The 18,845-nt window shown below is 34.6% G+C and overlaps 1 protein-coding gene across 3 annotated transcripts in view; it reads right to left on the reverse strand.

The window, feature by feature from the left end:
* LOC149795655 (VPS10 domain-containing receptor SorCS1-like) overlaps positions 1-18,845 on the reverse strand; it is a 145,702-nt gene that overhangs the window by 46,373 nt on the left and 80,484 nt on the right. For all 3 annotated transcript variants that reach the window (XM_089965498.1, XM_089965497.1, XM_089965499.1), the window contains 3 exons: positions 14,196-14,332; positions 4,456-4,566; positions 3,844-4,015 (listed from right to left, as the gene is read on the reverse strand). In XM_089965498.1, coding sequence (XP_089821624.1) covers positions 3,844-4,015; positions 4,456-4,566; positions 14,196-14,332 — 420 coding nt within the window. The remainder of the gene's footprint in view (positions 1-3,843; positions 4,016-4,455; positions 4,567-14,195; positions 14,333-18,845) is intronic.

Raw genomic sequence — 18,845 nt, forward strand, 5'->3', positions numbered from 1 at the left:
GTTATTGAGGTTGGTATGGGTTATTGGCATGATGTAGTCCAGTTATTAAGGTTGGGATGAGTTATTGGCATGACGTAGTCCAGTTATTAAGGTTGGGATGGGTTATTGGCATGATGTAGTCCAGTTATTAAGGTTGGGATGAGTTATTGGCATGATGTAGTCCAGTTATTGAGGTTGGGATGGGTTATTGGCATGATGTAGTCCAGTTATTAAGGTTGGGATGAGTTATTGGCATGACGTAGTCCAGTTATTAAGGTTGGGATGGGTTATTGGCATGACGTAGTCCAGTTATTAAGGTTGGGATGGGTTATTGGCATGACGTAGTCCAGTTATTAAGGTTGGGATGAGTTATTGGCATGACGTAGTCCAGTTATTGAGGTTGGGATGGGTTATTGGCATGACGTAGTCCAGTTATTGAGGTTGGGATGGGTTACTGGCATGACGTAGTCCAGTTATTAAGGTTGGGATGGGTTACTGGCATGACGTAGTCCAGTTATTAAGGTTGGGATGGGTTACTGGCATGACGTAGTCCAGTTATTAAGGTTGGGATGGGTTACTGGCATGACGTAGTCCAGTTATTAAGGTTGGGATGGGTTATTGGCATGACGTAGTCCAGTTATTAAGGTTGGGATGGGTTACTGGCATGACGTAGTCCAGTTATTAAGGTTGGGATGGGTTACTGGCATGACGTAGTCCAGTTATTAAGGTTGGGATGGGTTATTGGCATGACGTAGTCCAGTTATTCAGGATGGGATGGGTTATGGGATGTATGATCCATGTTCCCAGTTCATAATTCTGATAGGAGAGACTGTCACTGATGCTTGTTGCTGCTCTCCATCCCGCTGATCAGGAAAGATATTGTGCAAACCCTTGGATGCAAGCTATAACTGACATCTGTTTATAAAAGACAAGTCCAAGATGTATTGCAGGAATGAAACTCAGAGAAAATTACACATTCTGAATGGTTGACAGGTCTCGCCCATGGTCTAAATCTGCCAGATGAAATAAAGCAGAAACTATATACATTTAGTGGAGTGAGTGTACTGCTTTAAGCTTGTAAGAAACAATGCAGGGTTACCCACTATGACAAACACCTATAGAGGGATGCACAGGATATGTACAGGTAGAAAAATATCATCAGTTAATAACTCGAAGTGGACACTAAATAAAAAATTCAAGTCACCAATGACCTATAGACAAGTGAATTTGACTGCCTGTCCAGGTAGAAGCACTGAAGCTTTGCTTTTGGTATTTACACAGACCAAGTGGAAATGCCAATTGCTTAGATGCCTAAAAATCACTCAAGCATCAATACAATAACATTGCATGAGCTGTAAGCTACTGTGTAAACCATGTATAAAAAACTGACATGCACTTATCTGACCAGGGAGGAAGCTATACAGTAATATAAACAAGTTTTCTATATGACACATAAAATACCCGTACATAAAAAAGGAACTTAAATACCATACCATGTAGGTGCTACAATATCGATTATGAGACAATTTACCTGTAGGAATAGGCCAATGACAAGTGCTAGCAGACAATTTACCTGTAGGAATAAGCCAATGACAAGTGCTAGCAGACAATTTACCTGTAGGAATAAGCCAATGACAAGTGCTAGCAGACAATTTACCTGTAGGAATAGGCCAATGACAAGTGCTAGCAGACAACCTAATGAAGGCAATGAAGTGTTAATATATCCTCAAAGTATCATTTTCAGCGCCCTTAAGAAGAAATCGTAGATTATGTAAACAACGCAAGCTTTATTAAAATGTTCATGTACATTTTGAATCATCAATATACCTGCACCAAAAGTCAAAACTTGAAACTTATTCAATGCTGCAGACATCTGTACCATGAAAGTTCATTTATGAGTATTACATATTGCTGGCTTTGTTCATGACATCATCTGTTTCAGAGTGGATGATCATATTGTCACTCATGGCCATCGTAGAAATGAGAAAATGAAATGGCAACAATGGCAAATATGACACCAAATAATCTTAACATGAATCAATGCTTTAAATTTTTGAATGGGTAATAAAGTGTATCATGCAATTTGATGTGTTTTTGGTCATTATTATGCATAAGGCATATACTTGGATTTAAACAAACTCAAAGCATTGTTTTTACTTGCAGCAAAGAGTGAAGCTACTGTCAACAAAACATCTGAAAACTGCATCATCAGCCACGTTATCAAGTGATACCATCAAAATACAACACACTGATAATGAGTTTTATATCCCACTAAATTCTTGCACACACATATAAATTATAACTATAACCTGAACTATTGCGAAGTCACACATGCTACTAGCGCAAGTATGTAGATACCAGCAAATGATGGCAAAGTGCTTTAATGTCAAGGCAAAACTTTGTCATCATAAGAAGAAAGACAAGTTGTAAATATAGAATGATTATACTTCAAGTGAATACTCCTCCAATTGTAGGACTTCCAGAAACTTAGCAGAAGTTTGTGTGGTGAGAGTGTGCTTCTTGGCACGAGAGGAAGTAGTAAATGGTATATTCATGGGATTTGGTACCAACCCACATACCATAGGGAGATCAGTCTGCCTGACCACCACCTATATAGTCAGATAACCCTTTTAGTTCATTTTAGCTTTTTATCCAGGATGGCTGGATTTGCAAGAAGTAGTAATATATATTTCCTGTTCTCTTTTTCCTAAACTATTTACTTTCATCTTATAGTGGCACAAAATAAATGTCTACAGGTGCCTAAACATTTTCTCTTCCTAAAAAGTGATTAAAATTCTGTTCCAATATTACCAAAGATCAGATTTTGAGATTTCTAAATATAATTTTAAAGAAATGAGTATTTTACTCCCTAGTTTTGGAATTAATTTTGATAAGTAATTTGTAAATACCATATAACACACACCTGTGATATGAGACCAAGTCTTAATCATGAAGATGTTATATCTTAGGGAATGCATCAAACAACTTGGTGACCATAAAAGTGTGTGCTCGATTATTGGACTATTTTATGGCTGTGCTCAGTATTATTGGACTATTTTATGGCTGTGCTCAGAATTATTGGACTATTTTATGGCTGTACTCAGAATTATTGGACTATTTTATGGCTGTGCTCAGTATTATTGGACTATTTTATGGCTGTGCTCAGAATTATTGGACTATTTTATGGCTGTGCTCAGTATTATTGGACTATTTTATGGCTGTGCTCAGTATTATTGGACTATTTTATGGCTGTGCTTAGTATTATTGAACTGTTTTATGGCTGTGCTTAGTATTATTGGGCAAAACAAGAGAAAACCACATCCACAGAATATTTAGAACTTGTCCCTATCAGGCAGTCTATACTGACAGAACATGCCATAATAAATAAAAAAAAACACAGACATGCTCATAGCAGGAGTAGTATGATGAGAACTATCAAGTAAATGCTTAGAAGTAAATTGCATATTTTTAATGCATTAAAAATTTTGTTTTTAGTTAATTACTTGCACGCAAATACACTGCTTATCCTATAGCTATGCAAAGACAAGTTTGCCAAAAGTAATCAGTTAATATAAGTGATTTACAGTGGCTGCTGCTGTAAAACAATTAATATTACCATGTCAATTATCTCACATACTAAGACGATTAATATTACCATGTCAGTTATCTCACAGACTAAGACAATTAATATTACCATGTAAATAACTTCAATTATCTCACATACTAAGACAATTAATATTACCATGTAAATAACTTCAATTATCTCACATACTAAGACAATTAATATTACCATGTAAATAACTTCAATTATCTCACATACTAAGACAATTCTCCTAAGCAAGTCACGATGACAGTTAATCTTACCGTTTCCTGAGACAAATGAAATGTTATGTTGGACTGGCTTGGTATGTGAATATACCACTTCTCTGTCTCCAGGTTGAGTCCCTTTGGGGCCAATTCAGGACAAGGGGCTTCTTTACTCTCATACTGTGTTGCAGAGCCCCCGTGGCAAGCATCAGCAGCAATTTTTCTATACCTGAAAGATCCAACAAATATGGGAACAAATTCCTCTTGTTTTCAAACGCTATTAACCCACATGCTGGCCATGTATTGGCTTTATAATCATTATTTTTATTTTCATCTAGTCTATCCAAAAACTATGAATGTAAACAACTTACTTTTAGATTTTGTGACTTAAAATCAAGAGAACATTTAAATTTTGACCCAATAAAAACAAATTATTAATTCTGTGATGAGAGTTGTTTTCAAACTAAAATGTTATTTATTATGAAAGGACTTTTAATGGCTGACTACAAGTGACAGGACTTTGGATGGTTTGCCACAAATGACAAGACTTGGATGGCTTACCATAAGTGGCAGGACTTTGCATGGCTTATCATAAGTGGAAGTAATTTGGACGGCTTACTGTGAGTGACAGGACTATGCATGAATTACCATAAGTTTGTTATAACCTACCCTGATGACTTGTTGTATACTTCATTTATACACTGAACCTCTACCATGTCAGTGTTGAACCAGGGGGCCATTTCACAAGTGTTGGTCTCTGACAGAATGTATCCAAAGTCACTGAAAAATTACAAAGAGAATGCTTCAATTCATTCTTTTCTGTTAATAAATATTCATTGACTGGAACAATGATCCAACTATTTCCATAGGACCATTGTTTGTTGGGTGTTTAAATTTGTGGTAAATTGTACCCCCTGCAAAATAATGAATTCCCAGTATCTGTGTCAAATCAGACTATACATCATGTGTGCAATCATTGCTTAGTTCAAGGTAAATAATGAATTCCCAGTATCTATGTCAAATCAGACTATACATCATGTGTGCAATCATTGCTTAGTTTAAGGTAAATGATGAATTCCCAGTATCTATATCAAATCAGACTATACATCATGTGTGCAATCATTGCTTAGTTCAAGGTAAATAATGATTTCCCAGTATCTATGTCAAATCAGACTATACATCATGTGTGCAATCATTGCTTAGTTCAAGGTAAATAATGAATTCCCAGTATCTTTGTCAAATCAGACTATACATCATGTGTGCAATCATTGCTTAGTTCAAGGTAAATAATGAATTCCCAGTATCTTTGTCAAATCAGACTATACATCATGTGTGCAATTATTGCTTAATTCAAGGTAAATAATGAATTCCCAGTATCTATGTCAAATCAGACTATACATCATGTGTGCAATTATTGCTTAATTCAAGGTAAATAATGAATTCCCAGTATCTATGTCAAATCAGACTATACATCATGTGTGCAATCATTGCTTAGTTTAAGGTAAATGATGAATTCCCAGTATCTATATCAAATCAGACTATACATCATGTGTGCAATCATTGCTTAGTTCAAGGTAAATAATGAATTCCCAGTATCTATGTCAAATCAGACTATACATCATGTGTGCAATCATTGCTTAGTTCAAGGTAAATAATGAATTCCCAGTATCTATGTCAAATCAGACTATACATCATGTGTGCAATCATTGCTTAGTTCAAGGTAAATAATGAATTCCCAGTATCTATGTCAAATCAGACTATACATCATGTGTGCAATCATTGCTTAGTTTAAGGTAAATGATGAATTCCCAGTATCTATATCAAATCAGACTATACATCATGTGTGCAATCATTGCTTAGTTTAAGGTAAATGATGAATTCCCAGTATCTATATCAAATCAGACTATACATCATGTGTGCAATCATTGCTTAGTTCAAGGTAAATAATGAATTCCCAGTATCTATGTCAAATCAGACTATACATCATGTGTGCAATCATTGCTTAGTTCAAGGTAAATAATGAATTCCCAGTATCTATGTCAAATCAGACTATACATCATGTGTGCAATCATTGCTTAGTTCAAGGTAAATAATGAATTCCCAGTATCTATGTCAAATCAGACTATACATCATGTGTGCAATCATTGCTTAGTTCAAGGTAAATAATGAATTCCCAGTATCTATGTCAAATCAGACTATACATCATGTGTGCAATCATTGCTTAGTTCAAGGTAAATAATGAATTCCCAGTATCTATGTCAAATCAGACTATACATCATGTGTGCAATCATTGCTTAGTTCAAGGTAAATAATGAATTCCCAGTATCTATGTCAAATCAGACTATACATCATGTGTGCAATCATTGCTTAGTTCAAGGTAAATAATGAATTCCCAGTATCTATGTCAAATCAGACTATACATCATGTGTGCAATCATTGCTTAGTTCAAGGTAAATAATGAATTCCCAGTATCTATGTCAAATCAGACTATACATCATGTGTGCAATCATTGCTTAGTTCAAGGTAAATAATGAATTCCCAGTATCTTTGTCAAATCAGACTATACATCATGTGTGCAATTATTGCTTAGTTCAAGGTAAATAATGAATTCCCAGTATCTTTGTCAAATCAGACTATACATCATGTGTGCAATTATTGCTTAGTTCAAGGTAAATAATGAATTCCCAGTATCTTTGTCAAATCAGACTATACATCATGTGTGCAATCATTGCTTAGTTCAAGGTAAATAATGAATTCCCAGTATCTATGTCAAATCAGACTATACATCATGTGTGCAATCATTGCTTAGTTCAAGGTAAATAATGAATTCCCAGTATCTATGTCAAATCAGACTATACATCATGTGTGCAATCATTGCTTAGTTCAAGGTAAATAATGAATTCCCAGTATCTATGTCAAATCAGACTATACATCATGTGTGCAATCATTGCTTAGTTCAAGGTAAATAATGAATTCCCAGTATCTATGTCAAATCAGACTATACATCATGTGTGCAATCATTGCTTAGTTCAAGGTAAATAATGAATTCCCAGTATCTATGTCAAATCAGACTATACATCATGTGTGCAATCATTGCTTAGTTCAAGGTAAATAATGAATTCCCAGTATCTATGTCAAATCAGACTATACATCATGTGTGCAATCATTGCTTAGTTCAAGGTAAATAATGAATTCCCAGTATCTTTGTCAAATCAGACTATACATCATGTGTGCAATTATTGCTTAGTTCAAGGTAAATAATGAATTCCCAGTATCTTTGTCAAATCAGACTATACATCATGTGTGCAATCATTGCTTAGTTCAAGGTAAATAATGAATTCCCAGTATCTATGTCAAATCAGACTATACATCATGTGTGCAATCATTGCTTAGTTCAAGGTAAATAATGAATTCCCAGTATCTTTGTCAAATCAGACTATACATCATGTGTGCAATCATTGCTTAGTTCAAGGTAAATAATGAATTCCCAGTATCTTTGTCAAATCAGACTATACATCATGTGTGCAATCATTGCTTAGTTCAAGGTAAATAATGAATTCCCAGTATCTTTGTCAAATCAGACTATACATCATGTGTGCAATCATTGCTTAGTTCAAGGTAAATAATGAATTCCCAGTATCTTTGTCAAATCAGACTATACATCATGTGTGCAATCATTGCTTAGTTCAAGGTAAATAATGAATTCCCAGTATCTTTGTCAAATCAGACTATACATCATGTGTGCAATTATTGCTTAGTTCAAGGTAAATAATGAATTCCCAGTATCTATGTCAAATCAGACTATACATCATGTGTGCAATTATTGCTTAGTTCAAGGTAAATAATGAATTCCCAGTATCTGTCAAATCAGACTATACATCATGTGTGCAATTATTGCTTAGTTCAAGGTAAATAATGAATTCCCAGTATCTATGTCAAATCAGACTATACATCATGTGTGCAATTATTGCTTAGTTCAAGGTAAATAATGAATTCCCAGTATCTATGTCAAATCAGACTATACATCATGTGTGCAATTATTGCTTAGTTCAAGGTAAATAATGAATTCCCAGTATCTTTGTCAAATCAGACTATACATCATGTGTGCAATCATTGCTTAGTTTAAGGTAAATAATGAATTCCCAGTATCTATGTCAAATCAGACTATACATCATGTGTGCAATCATTGCTTAGTTCAAGGTAAATAATGAATTCCCAGTATCTATGTCAAATCAGACTATACATCATGTGTGCAATCATTGCTTAGTTCAAGGTAAATAATGAATTCCCAGTATCTATGTCAAATCAGACTATACATCATGTGTGCAATCATTGCTTAGTTCAAGGTAAATAATGAATTCCCAGTATCTATGTCAAATCAGACTATACATCATGTGTGCAATCATTGCTTAGTTCAAGGTAAATAATGAATTCCCAGTATCTATGTCAAATCAGACTATACATCATGTGTGCAATCATTGCTTAGTTCAAGGTAAATAATGAATTCCCAGTATCTATGTCAAATCAGACTATACATCATGTGTGCAATCATTGCTTAGTTCAAGGTAAATAATGAATTCCCAGTATCTATGTCAAATCAGACTATACATCATGTGTGCAATTATTGCTTAGTTCAAGGTAAATAATGAATTCCCAGTATCTATGTCAAATCAGACTATACATCATGTGTGCAATTATTGCTTAGTTCAAGGTAAATAATGAATTCCCAGTATCTATGTCAAATCAGACTATACATCATGTGTGCAATCATTGCTTAGTTCAAGGTAAATAATGAATTCCCAGTATCTATGTCAAATCAGACTATACATCATGTGTGCAATTATTGCTTAGTTCAAGGTAAATAATGAATTCCCAGTATCTATGTCAAATCAGACTATACATCATGTGTGCAATCATTGCTTAGTTCAAGGTAAATAATGAATTCCCAGTATCTATGTCAAATCAGACTATACATCATGTGTGCAATCATTGCTTAGTTCAAGGTAAATAATGAATTCCCAGTATCTATGTCAAATCAGACTATACATCATGTGTGCAATCATTGCTTAGTTCAAGGTAAATAATGAATTCCCAGTATCTTTGTCAAATCAGACTATACATCATGTGTGCAATCATTGCTTAGTTCAAGGTAAATAATGAATTCCCAGTATCTATGTCAAATCAGACTATACATCATGTGTGCAATTATTGCTTAGTTCAAGGTAAATAATGAATTCCCAGTATCTATGTCAAATCAGACTATACATCATGTGTGCAATCATTGCTTAGTTCAAGGTAAATAATGAATTCCCAGTATCTATGTCAAATCAGACTATACATCATGTGTGCAATCATTGCTTAGTTCAAGGTAAATAATGAATTCCCAGTATCTTTGTCAAATCAGACTATACATCATGTGTGCAATCATTGCTTAGTTCAAGGTAAATAATGAATTCCCAGTATCTTTGTCAAATCAGACTATACATCACGTGTGCAATCATTGCTTAGTTCAAGGTAAATAATGAATTCCCAGTATCTATGTCAAATCAGACTATACATCATGTGTGCAATTATTGCTTAGTTCAAGGTAAATAATGAATTCCCAGTATCTTTGTCAAATCAGACTATACATCATGTGTGCAATTATTGCTTAGTTCAAGGTAAATAATGAATTCCCAGTATCTTTGTCAAATCAGACTATACATCATGTGTGCAATTATTGCTTAGTTCAAGGTAAATAATGAATTCCCAGTATCTATGTCAAATCAGACTATACATCATGTGTGCAATTATTGCTTAGTTCAAGGTAAATAATGAATTCCCAGTATCTATGTCAAATCAGACTATACATCATGTGTGCAATCATTGCTTAGTTCAAGGTAAATAATGAATTCCCAGTATCTATGTCAAATCAGACTATACATCATGTGTGCAATTATTGCTTAGTTCAAGGTAAATAATGAATTCCCAGTATCTATGTCAAATCAGACTATACATCATGTGTGCAATTATTGCTTAGTTCAAGGTAAATAATGAATTCCCAGTATCTTTGTCAAATCAGACTATACATCATGTGTGCAATCATTGCTTAGTTCAAGGTAAATAATGAATTCCCAGTATCTATGTCAAATCAGACTATACATCATGTGTGCAATCATTGCTTAGTTCAAGGTAAATAATGAATTCCCAGTATCTATGTCAAATCAGACTATACATCATGTGTGCAATTATTGCTTAGTTCAAGGTAAATAATGAATTCCCAGTATCTTTGTCAAATCAGACTATACATCATGTGTGCAATCATTGCTTAGTTCAAGGTAAATAATGAATTCCCAGTATCTATGTCAAATCAGACTATACATCATGTGTGCAATTATTGCTTAGTTCAAGGCAAATAATGAATTCCCAGTATCTTTGTCAAATCAGACTATACATCATGTGTGCAATCATTGCTTAGTTCAAGGTAAATAATGAATTCCCAGTATCTATGTCAAATCAGACTATACATCATGTGTGCAATCATTGCTTAGTTCAAGGTAAATAATGAATTCCCAGTATCTATGTCAAATCAGACTATACATCATGTGTGCAATTATTGCTTAGTTCAAGGTAAATAATGAATTCCCAGTATCTATGTCAAATCAGACTATACATCATGTGTGCAATTATTGCTTAGTTCAAGGTAAATAATGAATTCCCAGTATCTATGTCAAATCAGACTATACATCATGTGTGCAATTATTGCTTAGTTCAAGGTAAATAATGAATTCCCAGTATCTATGTCAAATCAGACTATACATCATGTGTGCAATCATTGCTTAGTTGAAGCTCAATAATAGCCGTCAACAGGCATAAATGACAAAGTATCAAACAATGCAGTGATTAATAAAAGATTTCGCACTCAGATTTATAAATCAGTTAATTTTCATTCCTAAATAAGTGCTATTCAACAATGTAAATGTAAAAAGCCTAAGGTTATTAAAAATATCAGGCACTGCATCATACAAAAAAGTAAAGCTGCCATTGTATGAATATGGCATAGCTGTTCCGTCAAACAATGATCATGCAATAACTAATTTTGACCAGTGAATCATACTGTCTATTCCTAAAAATAATTACAGTAACTCATTTATTTCTGAAAAATTATTCATGCTGTAGTTGAAGAAATTAGAGTATTCAGATTCATGTGAAATCTAAGAGAGAAAATTCTAGTGGTTTGAAATGACCTTGACAAGTACATGTGCATACACACTGAACTATAAATGCCCTTTATCTTTCCTTGTTAATTTTGGATTTTTGCATTGAATTCTGACACAGCATGACCTATGCTAACATGTACAGCCCTTCTACAGTATAAGGTGGTGGTCAGGATCCATAACAACAGACCACATCATGTACTGAACCACATTATATTGAGAACCACATCATGTACTGAACCACAATATATTTAGAATAGCATAATGTCAAAATGTTCTATAGAGGGCACCATCAACATTTGCTAAATATTGGTGTTTTGAAAAGGAGATAAAGATATAAGACAATGTTTCACTTTGGTTTGTTTTAAACCATACTGTTATACATTGATTTTGGTCAGGGGGTCCAGACTAAAATGACGTTATATCTAGAATCATGTTAAAATGAGGCATTTTATAATAGAGGAGAGCTCAAATTTTCAATTAACAGCAGTTTGAATTAACTGCTGTGGTGGGCATATTGGATGTCAGATCATTTTCATTTCGGACAAACTAGATACAAGAATTTTTTCAGTGAAAACTCTGTGTTGATATGACCATCCATTCAGGAGGATAATATTTTCAAGTTGGCAATTGTGATAGCCATATTAGTGAATTAGTGAGTAGCACCATTTTCAGGTTTTAAGTTACAGCAGTTTAAATTAACTGCTGTGGTGGACAAATTGGAAATCAGATAAAGCACCATTTTCATTCTGGACAAACCATAAGAAGTCTTTTAGTTCAAGCCTGAAGATATAACCATCCATTCAGTAGTGATAACAATATTTTCAAGATGGTTACTGTGGTGAACATACTAAATGTGCAAGTGGCATCATTTTCGTAGAAGTTTCTGGCTTTTGTTATTTGTTTTTGTGGGGCTTAACACCATTCTTCAGCACATTACAGGCTATACATGGTGGCCATTATATTTGGTATTGTGGGGTTTAACACCATTCTTCAGCACATTACAGGCTATACATGGTGGCCAGTATATTTGGTATTGTGGGGTTTAACACCATTCTTCAGCACATTACAGGATATACATGGTGGCCAGTATATTTGTTTTTGTGGGGTTTAACACCATTCTTCAGCACATTACAGGCTATACATGGTGGACAGTATATTTGTTTTTGTAGGGTTTAACATCATTATTCAGCACATTACAGGTTATATATGGTGGCCAGTATATTTGGTATTGTGGGGTTTAACACCATTCTTCAGCGCATGACAGGCTATACATGGTGGCCAGTATATTTGGTGGAGCAAGAAATCAGGAGGACCATCAAACCCCCATGTCAATAGGATGAGTAGTAATTATAAGAATTTCAAGATGGCTGCTGTGGTGTGTTTTATATTTTTGGCTTGCCTCAGCAAATTATGAAGTCTCGATGGGGATGAGGTGTAACTATTTTTAGCATTTAATACAATCCGTGTTTAATGTTGTAAAGAAATACTTGTGATTGGCGACATATTTCAAATATCGTTGGAATGCTATATGTTAGTGTATAACATTTTCAATTATGCCATTAATTAAAACAAGCCTGATTTTAATTGCTTGATTGTCTTTTAATGCATCAAGTTAATAACCTGATGCAACAAGTTTTCTATTTTTTTGCCGCAGGCATAAAAGATACAGCATATTTGCCTCCACATCGTGAAGTACGTTTGAATACTACGACGTCTTTTTCATGAATAGAATTCCAATAATATAAAGATTATTTTAGCCTTGTGGCATTTGTTTAGACAAAAATGCATGATAGGTTAAGGGTTTGCATAACGTCTTTTTATAGGACTGTACTTATTCCTGAAATGTGTGACAAAGTTAAAGAGATTCATTGTGCTGAGTAGTCTTTGTGAAGAAGTTGTTTAAAAGCTTTTGAGTAACAGTGGCCATATCTGATGATAGATTGGTCTAATTGGTACATATATGAAAGGACATTATACAGTTTTTGAGTTTTTTTTAAAGGTTTTCATTTAGTAGCAGATGCCATATTGAATCAGATTCATTTGAACCAATGTGAAAGATCTTCATGATGCCAGTATGATTTCTGTCAAACCTGGTTCAGTAGTTTTGAAAAGATGCTGTATAATATATTTCTAGTGTTAGCAATGGTGGTGAAATTGGATGACGGATCAGCACCCAATTAGTAATGGTTGTGAAACTGGATGAGGGATCAGCACCCAATTAGTAATGGTGGTGAAATTGGATGATGGATCAGCACCCAATTAGTAATGGTGGTGAAATTGGATGACAGATCAACACCCAGTTAGTAATAGTGGTGAAATTGGATGATGGATCAGCACCCAATTAGTAATGGTGGTGAAATTGGATGATGGATCAGCACCCAATTAGTAATGGTGGTGAAATTGGATGACAGATCAGTACCCAATTAGTAATGGTGGTGAAATTAGATTACAGATCAGTACCCAATTAGTAATGGTGGTGAAATTGGATGATGGATCAGCACACAATTAGTAATGGTGGTGAAATTGGATGATGGATCAGCACCCAATTAGTAATGGTGGTGAAACTGGATGACGGATCAGCACCCAATTAGTAATGGTGGTGAAATTGGATGACGGATCAGAACCCAATTAGAAATGGTGGTGAAATTGGATGATGGATCAGCACCCAATGAACAAATTTTAAAGGTCTTGATGCCAAAATGCTCCTTGTAAAATCAAGTGCAAATTGGTCAAATGATTTTTTAGGATATTTTTAAAATAACAATTATGAATGGGTAATGCATGATGGAAGAAAGACCAAATCCTAAGCTCACTGGTCCTTATGGCCAGAACAACACAAAGTATGAAAACACATAGTTCTCAAAACAGCACAAATTTCCACAGTATTTCCTTTAAGTTCTAAAATATATACATTTTATCTTCTAGTCTTGTTATTCTTATTATCTGATACAGTCAGTGATATAAAAAATTAATATAAAATCAAAGAGAATATTAACATTACTGGTAATATACTATGAAGTTTAATGAATCCATATAAATTCATAATTACATCAATGTATCTTGGTGTATATTACAAATTTCTTTTCTGTTTGTGCTTTAAAACAGCAACATGAAAATAAACACTTATTGCTTTGTTAATGACATAATATTTGTGACAGACTCTTGTAACAGATTTTGATAACTGTCATCAATAAACACTTCTGACCATACCACTGAAAATCCTCTCGCTGGCATTGACATCTTGTTGTGCTTTTCACTCGATTATAGTCACTGCCATAGTAACAGTGGGCAGTCAATATTCTTTTCTCCAGGATGATTTCCTGACCTAAAATACACTGAGAACCAGTCTGAAAAATAAAATGACACCCAACAAAAGTCATTAAAACAGGAGTACTGTAAAGAGCACATTATAAACCCATCCTGAGTTTAAAAGGCTCCAATGGAGGCATTTAACAGTCTAAATTAAATGTAGGCACTTAACAGGGTAAATTTAATGTGCAGAGCTCATTGTTTTCTTACTAGACTTACCATGACTATGATCACTGACCTTTTCAACCCAGAATCTCTAGGTTTCTTTATTACCCTAAATGAAAGTCATCAACAAAGTTTGATAAAAGGATTTACTTTAGAATAAAAGTTCTTCTGCAAAATCTATTTTTAGCCACAATGATACTGACCTGTTGTCACCCAAATCAAACTTCTATTCCATACTTTAACTGCAAGGCCACCACAAACACTGGTCACTGTATGTGGTCCACAACTGAAGTTATTTATGCCAAAAAAACAGTATTCCTTTTATCAGTCATAATGACCTTGACCATTTACCTTGTGACCTCAAAATATGTTGGCTTCTTCCTTGTCCCAATTACAAGCCATTCACAAACTCTGGGATCAGGTCTGTGATGTAGAAGTGATGTTACTGTGTGGAACCTAGTTTTCTTATTTCATTCACTGAGCCTTTGATCTCTGACTTTTTGACCCCACAAAAAAGAGACTTCTTCCTTAATCTGTGTGCAAGCCATCCACAAAGGTTGGTACAGTTATGTGATGTGCAACTAATTTTATTGTGCAGAAAAGTTTTCTTCTTTCAATGGCAGTGACACTGACCATGCATCTTTTGATTGAGAATCAATGGTTCTTCCTTACTACATAAATTTTGCAAACTCTGTACAAAGTTTAGCAACTGCAGATGGTGGAAACTATTGTTATTATTTTGGTCACAATCACCATGGCCTTTGAGTTTCTGATCCTGAAATACATAGTGTTCTTTGTTACCTCAATTCCAAGCATCCTCAAAGTTTTGTCACTCTAGATGAAAGACAACTAGAGTACCGGTAATTGTGTGAAAACAGTAACAGGCAGACAGATTAAAAATATATGTTCTACTTTACAAAAGGGTATATAAAAATGAAATAGAACCCACTGCACATAAAGTATTCCCTCATTATAAGGCCCTTTATTATAATGTATTCTCATTATAAGGCTAGTCTGGTCATAGATCCCATTCATGAATTGGTAGTGAAGTTATATGTTTAATGTACTTCATAATAAGTTGGTCTCACTATAAGGTGGTACACTCTATGGTTCAAATGAACAGCATCATAATGAGGGAGTACTGTACCTGGACTTCATTATAATGAGGGAATACTGTATCTGGACTTCATTATAATGAGGGTGTACTGTATCTGGACTTAATAATAAGACAGCCTCACTATAAGGCAGTACAGTAAACACACGATTTATGCACATATTGTGTTCCTAAGAAACCTCACCTATGCTGAATTCGTGTGACTCAAATCTATCTATATCAATGATGAGCCCAATTCTTCATCCCAGTCAAACACATCAGAAAATGGCAGTTCCTTCTTAGGAACTCATGCTGCGTGTCCATATATATATATATATATGAACATCATATGAGGGGCCCCGAGTGGCCGAGTGGTCTAAAGCGCTCTCCGTTACGGATCACTGCCATCTCACCTCTGTCTGCGTGAGTTCGAGTCTAGGATTCGGCTAATGTGGGTATGTGAGAAAGCTTGCCAGTAGCTTCTCGTGGGTCGGTGGTTCTTCCCGGGGTTTTCCTGGGTTCTTCCTCCACCATTAATACTGGCCGCCATGTATAGCCTATCGTGTGCTGAAAAATGGCGTTAAACCCCACAACAACAACAACAACATCATATGATGCAGGAGTACTCTGTCATGTACTTCTTCATAAAATGGTCTCACTATAAGGTGGTAAACTCTATTGCACAAATGAACAACATTATAATGAGGGAATACTGTATCATGTACTTCATTATACACTGAACTCACTACAAGGCAGCTTACTTCATAGATCTAATGGACAGCATTGTAATGAGGGAGTTTAATTTCATGTACTTCATTATAAGCTTGTATACTCTATGGCAACTATAGACTACATTGTAAAGAGGGAGTTTAATTTCATATACTTCATTATTAGCTTGTATACTCTATGACACCTATAGACTGCATTTTAATAAGGTAGTATAGTTTCATGTACTTCATTATAAGCTTGTATACTCTATGGCACCCATAGACTACATTGTAATGAGGGAGTTAAGTTTCATGTACTTCATTATAAGCATGTATACTCTATGGCATCCATAGACTACATTATAATGAGGGAGTTAGGTTTCATGTACTTCATTATAAGCATGTATACTCTATGGCACCCATAGACTGCATTTTAATGAGGTAGTATAGTTTCATGTACTTCATTATAAGCTTGTATACTCTATGACACCCATAGACTACATTGTAATGAGGGAGTTAAGTTTCATGTACTTCATTATAAGCTTGTATACTCTATGGCACCCATAGACTGCATTATAATGAGGGAGTTAAGTTTCATGTACTTCATTATAAGCGTGTATACTCTATGGCACCCATTGACTGCATTGTAATGAGGAAGTACTGTATCTGGAAGTTGAAGTAAAAAAAGAAAACTTGTGACCCTTCACGTGTAAGATGCAAATCTTAATGTTTTCATTTTATTCATATTCTTTAAAGCACATTTTGTAGTGAATTGTTTCTGTAAGAAAAGTTACCTGATCACTTTAACATCAGGAATATAAGCCTTTTAACTCCCAAATCTATCACTACATCTTTTCTGTCTATATCATATAGACAAAGGGAAGTAATTCCTGCTATGTACCTGCCCTTGCCACCATTAGGTGTTGACAGTTTAAAGCTGAGCAAACTACCAACAAAAATACTGGTGGGTGGAAGGGTCTTTAAGAAATGTGATTGGGTCATTATTCTTGGAGAAACAGAATTCTCTTTTGAATACATTCCCCGATCATATTAGCTTTAGGAGAATAGGTAATAGGTAAAGGGAATGCTGAGTATCATTGTTATGTACATCTATATATTTTTAACTCCTGGTACGTGATTTTATCTAATTTGTATAATTTTTATTCATGGCTGTAAATCATACAGAATACCTTTAGTTAGTTTTTGCTACCTGACATGAATCTGTCAAGAGCATATTATTGTGTAAGATCTATAAATAGATGCTTACATATGTGTTGACATTTTTTAATAATAATTTTAATAAGACTTAAATGACTCCTTTGGCTTAATTTCTCATTGGCTGATAAGGTTTTGATGTTTATGGAAGGACTCAGTAACTTCCCATTAGTTGGACTAGGTCACATGAATAGGCAAGTTTGTCACAAAATGAGTAGTGCATTATATCATGTGGGGTCTATTGCAAAATACAGTCTATAGTCACAATAGACGGTGTATAGAAAGAGAGAACTGAGCAGTCAGTTTAATTCTGATTTTGGAGTCATTCACATTTCTTGTGTTCCTGTTGTAAGTCTGCAGATGTGTTTTATGTTGTACTTAGATATTATTCGAGAGAAAAAAACATTTGTTTGGACTGTTCAGTGGAAATAGAAAGTGCTTATTATTTGAACTATAACTGAACTGTTATAGCTTATTTAACGGAATTTTGAACAATGCCATCTGGACATCACAGTTCTTGGAGGACCAGTACATTTCCAGTTTTAAAATTTATAAGGAACATTTCATTCCTTTAGGACTTTCATGGACCTTTATAAGGACTAGTTTAGATTCACTTCATAATACTCTAAGTTCCTCTCACATTTTCATGTATAACTTTGATAATTAAAATGTTTAAGTTTTACAAAATTTTTGGGTTTTGCTTCTTTTTTGTTACTTAGTTTATGACCATAGAGTCATACCTGTAAATTGGGGGCTCATCTTGCATATGAATTACAGAGAAAATGAAATTATCTTGAAATTTAAATTCATTTTGTTTCTCAATTTTCTTAGTCCCAAATCTTTTTGATTTTATACAGTGGAGCCAGCAAGTTTTCACAATGTCAACTAATGTGGAAAACTGACCCAGGACCTGTCCCATATAAGAGTAGCAATCAGAATAATCTTACAATTATGACCCCTTATTTTCAATATGCTCTATACCCCTCTTACAAATATGACCCCTTATTTTCAATATGCCCTATACCCCTCTTACAATTATGACCCCTTATTTTCAATATACCCTATACCCCTCTTACAATTATGACCCCTTATTTTCAATATGCCCTATACCCCTCTTACAAGTATGACCCCTTATTTTCAATATGCCCTATACCCCTCTTACAAGTATGACCCCTTATTTTCAATATGCCCTATGCCCCTCTTACAATTATGACCCCTTATTTTCAATATGCCCTATACCCCTCCTGTCAACTGACTGACAGTCCATCCACAGCCCTTGTATCTGGGTCCAGAACCAGTGAGACAAATGTGGGCAATTTGCAATTACACTTTATTGCAAAAAGGTTGATCATCAGAAGACCCCAAATACAC

The sequence above is a fragment of the Sinohyriopsis cumingii genome, chromosome 7 (genome assembly GCF_028554795.1).
Source record: "Sinohyriopsis cumingii isolate HCF-2022 chromosome 7, ASM2855479v2, whole genome shotgun sequence".
Lineage (NCBI taxonomy): Eukaryota > Metazoa > Mollusca > Bivalvia > Unionida > Unionidae > Sinohyriopsis > Sinohyriopsis cumingii.